Source organism: Panulirus ornatus, chromosome 71 (assembly GCF_036320965.1).
Source record: "Panulirus ornatus isolate Po-2019 chromosome 71, ASM3632096v1, whole genome shotgun sequence".
Taxonomy (NCBI): Eukaryota; Metazoa; Arthropoda; class Malacostraca; order Decapoda; family Palinuridae; genus Panulirus; species Panulirus ornatus.
The window spans coordinates 14,987,901-14,997,055 of NC_092294.1; the positions used below are offsets into that span (position 1 = coordinate 14,987,901).

At 37.1% G+C, this 9,155-nt stretch overlaps 1 protein-coding gene across 1 annotated transcript; it reads left to right on the plus strand.

Moving 5' to 3' along the window:
• Positions 1 to 385: 385 nt before the first annotated feature.
• LOC139747965 (thiol S-methyltransferase TMT1A-like) lies at positions 386 to 8,076 on the plus strand. Its single transcript, XM_071660474.1, has 5 exons — positions 386 to 826; positions 1,327 to 1,487; positions 2,019 to 2,153; positions 4,235 to 4,353; positions 5,184 to 8,076. Exons 1-5 carry the CDS (start codon positions 711 to 713, stop codon positions 5,442 to 5,444), a joined length of 792 nt encoding a protein of 263 aa, XP_071516575.1. The 5' UTR covers positions 386 to 710; the 3' UTR covers positions 5,445 to 8,076.
• The last annotated feature ends 1,079 nt before the right edge of the window (positions 8,077 to 9,155 follow it).

Genomic DNA, 9,155 nt, shown 5'->3' on the forward strand with positions numbered 1-9,155 from the left:
AGAGAGAGAGAGAGAGAGAGAGAGAGAGAGAGAGAGAGAGAGAGAGAGAGAGAGAGAGAGAGAGAGAGAGAGAGAACCAAAGTCTTTGACAACCCTTTACTACCGATTGATAGAGCTCATGATAAATAGATAGATAGAGCGGGGGGGGGGGGGTTGGAAATCCTCCCCTCTCGTTTTTTTTTTCTTAATTTTTCAAAAGAAGGAACAGAGAAGGGGGCCGGGTGAGGACATTCCCTCAAAGGCCCAGTCCTCTAGGTTCTTAACGCTACCCTTCGCTAACGCGGGAAATGGCGAATATATATGAAAGAAAAGAAAGAAATGTCGATAGATAGCTCGATAGACATGAAACTTGAGAATGGTCGCTGGCAATTGTAAGCCATGTTGCTTTTTTGCGCTGGGTATGGTCGCCATCTCCCTCATCGTAGTCATATCTGACGTGACTGTGAATAGTTTTTGCCCTCATTATTCGAATTTAGACTAAGCTGCGCATTAACAACGCTAGAGGCCGGCCTTGAGCGCTTGGGTAAGGCAAGGAGAAAGCTAATCAGTCGAGTCTATTCGTATCTACACGTTGTAATCAGGATTTTTAGCCATTATTTGCCATCTCTCCCCCTACGTTAGACCCCCATTAGTTAGAAGTCCTCCTCCTCCCTCTTCCCTCCCTCCCTTAATCTACTTATCAGCTTATCCATTACACACGTCACGTCAGCATGGCTGAAGTGGACCATATGGTAGCCAAGTGGATCACGAGCAACATGATTTACATCATCCTCCTCTTCGCCGTCTTATGGCTACTGAAGACGAAGTTTAAGGACTTAAGGCAAAGGTAAGGCTCTCTGATTTCACGTATATCTGGTTATTCTAATCCTCTTAATGAAGTTATTTTTTGATCTTAATTGCAGTTGGGACTTCCTTTTCAAAAAATGGATTGCTGTCTAAGGTATGCAAGGCTAGGTTGGGTTTGCAGATTGTACGTAAGAATGTGATGATTCCGCTATTTGATTTTGATTCCGCTGTTTGATTTTCATCAACTTTACCCTTTTGAAATGCATGGAATTATATCAAGTACCAAAAGGATTGATAACATTTAATTAATTTTTTTTTCAAGTATAGTGGCAGGGACAGTCTGTCGCTAGATATATTACGAACAATGAAAATACAGACCTATGGAGATTAAGGGAAAGGGTAATGTGGCTGTAGGAAATTGCCATTGTAATGTATGCTATAGTATAATTCTTTGCTTAGCATAAGTTACACAGCTTGAATTTGCGTATTATGTACGTCATTTTGTGCTTTATAGATTTGATTGCGTATGTAAACTTTCAGGTGGTTTGCCTTCTTCTTGCATCAGGTTACGAAGAAGCCAAGTGCCAAACTTGAAGAAGTGAAGAAGGATATTTTTGCCAGCCTTGGATCTATTGTATCTCATGATCCTGAATTACGGAAAAATAAGGCGATTAAGATTCTAGAGATTGGTGTTGGAACTGGTTAGTATACTACCTCTACATAAGTTTGTTGTATTATCAATATGTTTATTATCTTCTTTGTTATTTTTAGGCTTCTTTTTTTGTACTAAAAGTCAAGCTTTATATTGGTTTGAAGATGGAAGGGATTTTAGTGAATTTTTTGAAAGTAATGTTTCTATTTATGTACAAGACTTCATCCAAGCTGTTTGCTCTCAGTTATATGCTCCTTTTCTGTTTTTAGTATAAGAATTGATGTTTTTGATAAATATGTTCTTGGATAATAGAAACTTTATAGCATGAGGAGTTTTGATTAAATATACTTCTGGACATGGTTTCATAAAAGAATAATTTTGATATTGAAAAACACTTATCAGTCTCAGTAATTGGTTTTTTGATTGTGTTGAAATGGGAATATGATTTTCTACTGTAAACATTTTTATGGGAACCATACTTGCTTTGCCAGGTGGTGTAAAACTTTCAAAATATCATTGTTTGGGATTTATGACGTGTATTTACTTTGTCCATATATGAATCGTAGATTTTATTTAACAGGTGTAAATTTCGCTCACTACCCTGATGGCAGTGATTTGGTGGCTGTGGATCCGAACCCTCATTTCTCAAAGTATTACAATGATAATAGGAAGAAATTCCCAAACATTCACTCATGTGAAGTCATAAATTCTACAGGTATGGCACACACTGGTAATTTTCAGTGTAAATGGTTAGATTACTTCATATATTTCGGTGCTAGCCAGTCTTTCCTTGTGTAATTTCTTTTATGTACTTGCTTGCTGTTTCCTGCCTAAGTTAAGTAGTGCCAGGAACATACAAATGGCTTCACTTGCTCACTTCACCACTCTACCTGTCACGTATGATGCACAAAACCAGAGCCCGCTATCCACAGCCGAGTCCCACAGGCCACACACTGTGGTTTCCCTTGACCACTTCACATGTCCTGATCTGAGCCAGTGACAGCATGTTGCACACTTGTTTATCAAATTGCTCCATTTTAATCCATTCTGTGCACTCCTCTTGCCTCTTCCCAAAGCTTCTTTCACTACATCTTCCCATCTCTTTCTCACTCTTCCCCCTACCATTTGCTTGCCCCCACTTCTGACATGTAAATCCTCTTACTCCTTTGCTCACCCTTTGACACCCACATCACCTCTTTTGATTAAACTCTGCTTATTAACACACCTCTGTTACACTTAATTGTCAGTTACCACAGATGTTATATATTTATTTATTTTGCTTTGTTGCTGTCTCCCACGTTAGCAAGGTAGCGCAAGGAAACAGACGAAAGAATGACCCAACCCTCCCACATACACATGTATATACATACATGTGTATGTCCACACATGCAAATATACATACCTATACATCTCAACGTATACATATATATACACACATAGACATATACATATATACACATGTACATAATTCATACTGTCTGCCTTTATTCATTCCCATCGCTACCTCGCCACACATGAAATAACATCCCCCTCTCCCCTCATGTGTGCAAGGTAGTGCTAGGAAAAGAGAACAAAGGCCACATTCGTTCACACTCAGTCTCTAGCTGTCATGTAATAATGCACCGAAACCACAGCTCCCTTTCCACTTCCAGGCCCCACAGAACTTTCCATGGTTTACCCCAGACACTTCACATGCTGTGGTTCAATCCATTGACAGCACGTCGACCCCAGTATACCACATCGTTCCAATCCACTCTGTTCCTTGTATGCCTTTCACCCTCCTACATGTTCTGGCTCCGATCGCTCAAAGTCTTTTTCACTCTATCTTTCCACCTCCAATTTGGTCTCCCACTTCCCCTTGTTCCCTCCACCTCTGACACATATATCCTCTTGGTCAATCTTTCCTCACTCATTATCTCCATGTGACCAAACCATTTCAGAACACCCTCTTCTGCTCTCTCAACCACACTCTTTTTATTACCACACATCTCTCTTACCCTATTATTACTTTCTCGATCAAACCACCTCATACCACATATTGTCCCCAAACATCTCATTTCCAGCACATCTACCCTTCTCCGCACAAGTCTATCCATAGCCCACGCCTCACAACCATATAACATTGTTGGAACCACTATTCCTTCAAACATACCCATTTTTGCTTTCTGAGATAATGTTCTCGACTTCCACACATTCTTCAACGCTCCCAGAATTTTCGCCCCCTCCTCCACCTTATGATTCACTTCCGCTTCCATGGTGAAGGTAAAAATACATGAACACAACTGTTAATGCACCACAAAAGCATGCATAATAGAGCAGTTGCTTGGAATGGGTTAGAGGTAGTGATTACTAGCAAGAATATGAACAGAAAGGTTAGATTTACATCTTACTGAACAGTAAAGTCTTGCTTTTGTCCCTAAATCAGGCATCTTGAATATTGCAAACTTTAGAGTCTCGTGTCTGTGACCCATCTCCTGTTTTTGCTCTTGGATGCATGTGACCTCCAAGGCTTGTTTTTTGCATTAGTGTAGTTGTTGTAAGTGATAAAAATCCTTCTGTCTTTGCATGAAATGAAGTCTTCTTTAGTTTCGTAAGACTGTAATGCTTATTGTTAAGGTCTGCATATCTTAGATGTAAATTACAAAGTTTTCACTTACTGTTGATTTTTAGTTTTGTTGATGCCCATTGGTCCACAGTGAATTTAAGATTCGTCTGCATAGTTTTGAGTACCACATAATTTCATGTGAAGGCTTGAGTGTATTTTAAACTAGTAAATGTTATTGTTATTGATTGTAGGTGAGGAGATGGATATGATTCCAGACAACAGCATAGATGCAGTTGTGATGACATTAGTGATGTGTAGTGCTGGTGACAACAAGAAGATGCTGCAGCAGATTCTTCGTGTACTTGTTCCTGTAAGCTTCCTGTTGTGATCATTTACAAATTAGAGTAGTGAGTGACTCAATTACTACTTACTGTACTTCCCTCCTAGTTACTTGCTTTGCAGTGTCTGTTTCCTCTGTACTGTCTTGCACTGAATACTGGGATAAGTCTTGATATAGCCAGCCCCAAATACAATAGTCATGCTGCAGTTAAGCAGATTGCATGCGTGGTATAGAAATGACACTGTACAAATCCACCCGCATATTTCACAACTTTGTGCATGATCTTTGCTGATCTTGGCTGGTTTTAAGCTGCCAAAGTATTCAGGATTTTGGGAAATAGCTCATTCTCGTTAGTTTTAACAGACAATACTATCAGTTGTTTGAAGAAAATGCATCATACAGCTCTCTCTCTCTCTCTCTCTCTCTCTGAGGGGAATTTCTCTTTCATGAAGTGTTTCATTTTTATGAAGTATGATTCTTTATCACTAGCTTTGAAAATGCAGTGAGATAGGAGATGATGAAAAATTATTAACTTTTTCACTTCGCTCTTCATGGAATATTTTCCAGAATTTGACCGAACATTACCTGATAATTATAAAAGAATTATTTAATTCATGCCCCTGATGTATAATTGTGCACTTCTGGGAGACCACTGACCTGGGTCACTAACTTACATAAGTAGCTGATTTTGATTTTTCTTATCTTTTAGAAGTTGTTTGAATATTCTTTGAGAAGTGGTTTGAGACAGGTATGGAATTTTCTATCTCTCGTATGAAGGGGATGATGATAATCCACGATTCTTTGATCCATTTTATAGTGTGGTATTTAGTGGTATTAACAATACTTTTTTCTACTTTTAGGGTGGCAAATTCTACTTCATGGAACACATACGGGAATTTGACCCAGAAAAACATGGTTTAAAACAGAAATTGCAAGATTTCCTGTCAGTGACTGGTATATGGCCATTTCTTTTTGATGGTTGTTACCTTAACCGTGATATGCTTTCTCTCATTGAGGGAACTGGTTTCTCCAAGGTTACTGCAGAACGCTTTTATGCTCCAGTTCCCTATGCCTTCCTTAAGGTTATTGAACCTCATTTGAAAGGTATTGCTGAGAAGTAAACATTATAGAAATCAGAATTCTCCACTGTAGCTGTGAGTTTATCCAAACTTTTTCAGCATCTGAAATACAGTATAATGGGAAAAAAAACATTGAAATTGCATTAAATGTGCCTTACAAATGGGGATTGAGTTGGCTGGTGTCTCTTTATGATATAAAGCATTTTCATGTCTCTCTGAAAGAAGGGAACGTACTGTTTTCTGTTTTTATATATATATTTTTTCATTTTCTGTACAACAGTCAGCTTTATGTCTGAAACAGATTAAAGATGCATTTGGTCTGACCCATAAGGGTCAGGTTAAATACATATTTACTCTTGTTTTAGGGTCTTTAAACTGACCTGTAATAAGCATCCGTGGTAATGAGGTTCAGATGGATATTGTCAAAGCCAGTGATGTCAAAGTTGTAGTGAAGATGAGGGGCTTGTAAAGATGGCCACAGTTCTGTGATGTTGAAACTGTAAGGAGATGAGGTGTCATAGAAATGAGTGCAGTGTAGATGAGGGTGTATTGAAGATGAGGGAAAGTGTAATACAGATAAAGGAGTATCAAAGATGAGGACATAGTGAAGATGGCCTTTGACATAATTTGGAAGGGTCTGTGAACGGCTAGTGGTGTTGAGTGTGTACTGAATATGAGAAAGATGATGGCATAGCAAAGATAAGGGTGTAGTAAAGGTGACTTTTGATGTGATTTAGCTTAGAGCTATTCCAAATCAAAATTGGTTATTTCAGCAGATTACACTTTATTTACTGTCCAGGTTATAGATAACCTCTATATTTACAAATCTCTCAAGACATCTCATGCAGGAAACCATAGTTTGTTTGTTTATATAGGTCATGTTGTTAGGAAGTGCCTTAATAACAGCAACAAGTATGTTAATTCATTAATCAGTGATTACCAAGTTCTGAATTCTGGTATTAAATGAAATTCCGTACAATATTGACAAAAGACAAGGTTTCTGAATGGTCCAGTTGTAATTGTATGTCTGGTTGTACTGCAGTAGGACATCATGGCCATAGTGAAATGGCTTCTTTAAGACATAAGCATAGTGCACAGTGTGTTTTTGTATGCATTAACTATGGGATACCCATATTAATAATCTTTTGCTATTTGTTACCACTGGTGAATAAACTTGTTGCCTGATAGGGTAAACCCTCTTCATTCACCAATTCATATGATTTTATGTACTTTATATCAAGTGTCTTTGGTAGAATACAGTTTCTATATTTTCTAAAACTTATGTAATCTTTAAACACAGTGCTCTAGATCTTTGCCATATCATTATTTTGAAAATAAAGATCTAGAGTTTCATATGGATTTGAGAATGAATAGTTTCTCCATCAGTGTATGTTGTGAACATTGCATCCGAGCAACTGGATGATTTTGATTGTACAGATTCAAAGTAATTGGATTTTAGATGATTTTTTTTTCTTTTATAGGCCAAGATAGACATATGTTGCCAGGATTAAATAGGTTTGAGGGTAGCTAGGTGTAAAACAGATACGTTATTGAAGATACAGTACATTTGAGAAAGTTGCAAAATATGCTATAAAAGATTAAGCTGTTCAAGCATAGATATTGTTTTATATTACTATAGCTTGTAATGTTAGAAGACCTGTTAACAGGAGAAAGACACAGAGCATTGGATTATTTACTGTCACACTAAAAAAAAAAAGTATATCAAGACAAGCTTCTTTGCCAGCTTTCTCCTGTTAAGCTGAAATATAGATTTTTCATATCTGCTTCTTCATCTGCTCAGTTTGCATGTATGCCAGAAGAGAGTTGCATCAAATTACAACCATATTAATCAGGTAAAGAGCTGGTCTTCACAGATCTCTAGGTAGTTATCTTACCTTGACAAGAACTATGATGCAAATGCACATAGGAGAAGCAAGAAGAAAAGTGTACGTAAAGTTTTGGAGTAATATCAGTGACACTGTATGATTAATATTCAAAATGTTCCTTACAATCTTATGTGCTCATTTGTTAAATTTGGATATATATAGAAGAAATTTACTTCATATTTTGTGGAAGTATGCAACCTATATAATGATGAGTATCCATGACCTTTTTTTCCTGCCATTTTTGTGGTGCATATATTACTTTACAGAAATTTCACAAATTGTGGTAGATCTTACATATTTACAGTCAGTCATCTTTTGAAACAGTTTGACTGTCATTAAACTTTCTAAACTTTCCTTTGTAAAGTTGTATGCACGAACAAGTCCTTCCTCAGTTCTTACTTTTGAAAAGTAAAAGATGCAGGAGGGGAAAATTTCCACACCTGTTCCTTCCCTTCTTAGTCACCCTCTGAGATACATAGAAAGTACTGAGGTAGTATTCTTTCCCACTGATCTTATATATTACCTTTCTAAGTTTATATGGCATTATTTTCATCATCTTTCATTTATATTCTGTTCTTTCTCCTATTCATTCCATCATTATGATAGTGCATATCTTGTGTCAGCAGCTATAGGCATTCACCTACTAATGCTTAGTTTTATGAAAATTAACTTTATACTGATTTAAGCTCCGTATCCTGAAAGGGTGGCAAATGGCAGAGAACTTCATTCTACTTATAAATTTGCTTCATTGTTCTTTGCCACCATAATTCAATAAACATTAAAACTTACAGCAGACTTGCATCCCAAGATGTTTTCTTGAGCTTAGCTGGACTTAAGGTTTGACTTGGATATACCATTATCCCCAAAGGCTAAACTGAAATTCTCTAATAACTAAGAGAAAATTTTAGTTATTCCAATTATTGTACTATGGAAGAGCAGGTTTCTTTTTCAGCATTGATATGAAGGCACAGTGATGAATTTCAAGACGAAAACAGTGGCAAAAGAATATAACTAGTTTCAAGGGATGCAGTACAATATATCGTTAGAAATTATGTCTCAAAGATCTGGTGGTATAACATAATGATAATTTAGGATGAGATTAAGAGAAGATTGTCTGTGTTATGTCTCAAAGATCTGGTGGTATAACATAATGATAATCTAGGATGAGATTAAGAGAAGATTGTGTGTGTTTTGGTTATTACTGAACAAGTCATTGGCTAAGTAGTGTCATTTACAGTTTTAGTATTTTCCCTTGTTTCAGTCTTTTCTTGAGCGTGTAATTGTGTTTTTTTTTCAGATGACAGTATTTCAATTGATATGAATTAGAAATCTAGTAGTCTATTTTTACAAAGATAAGCCAACATAGAACCACTGAATCAAATATAGCCGATAAGCTTAGCACTCAGAATCAGTATAAGCATTAGCAAAAGTTTCAAGTGAGATAGAGCCACTAGCTTTTAAAACATAGAACCAACATAAATAGAATTATGAGTGCAATTGGCTCTCAGAGAGTAAAGGTACATTTGGGTATCAAAATGAATATATTTTTTGTAGATTAGTTAGGGAGGTGAATGCAAGAGTTTTGGAAAGAGGGGCAAGTATGCAGTCTGTTGTGGATGAGAGAGCTTGGGAAGTGAGTCAGTTGTTGTTCGCTGATGATACATCGCTGGTGGCTGATTTGGGTGAGAAACTGCAGAAGCTACTGACTGAGTTTGGTAAAGTGTGTGAAAGAAGAAAGCTGAGAGTAAATGTGAATAAGAGCAAGGTTATTAGGTACAATAGGGTTGAGGGACAAGACAGTTGGGAGGTAAATTTGAATAGAGAAAAACTGGAGGAAGTGAAGTGTTTTAGACATCTGGGAGTGGAT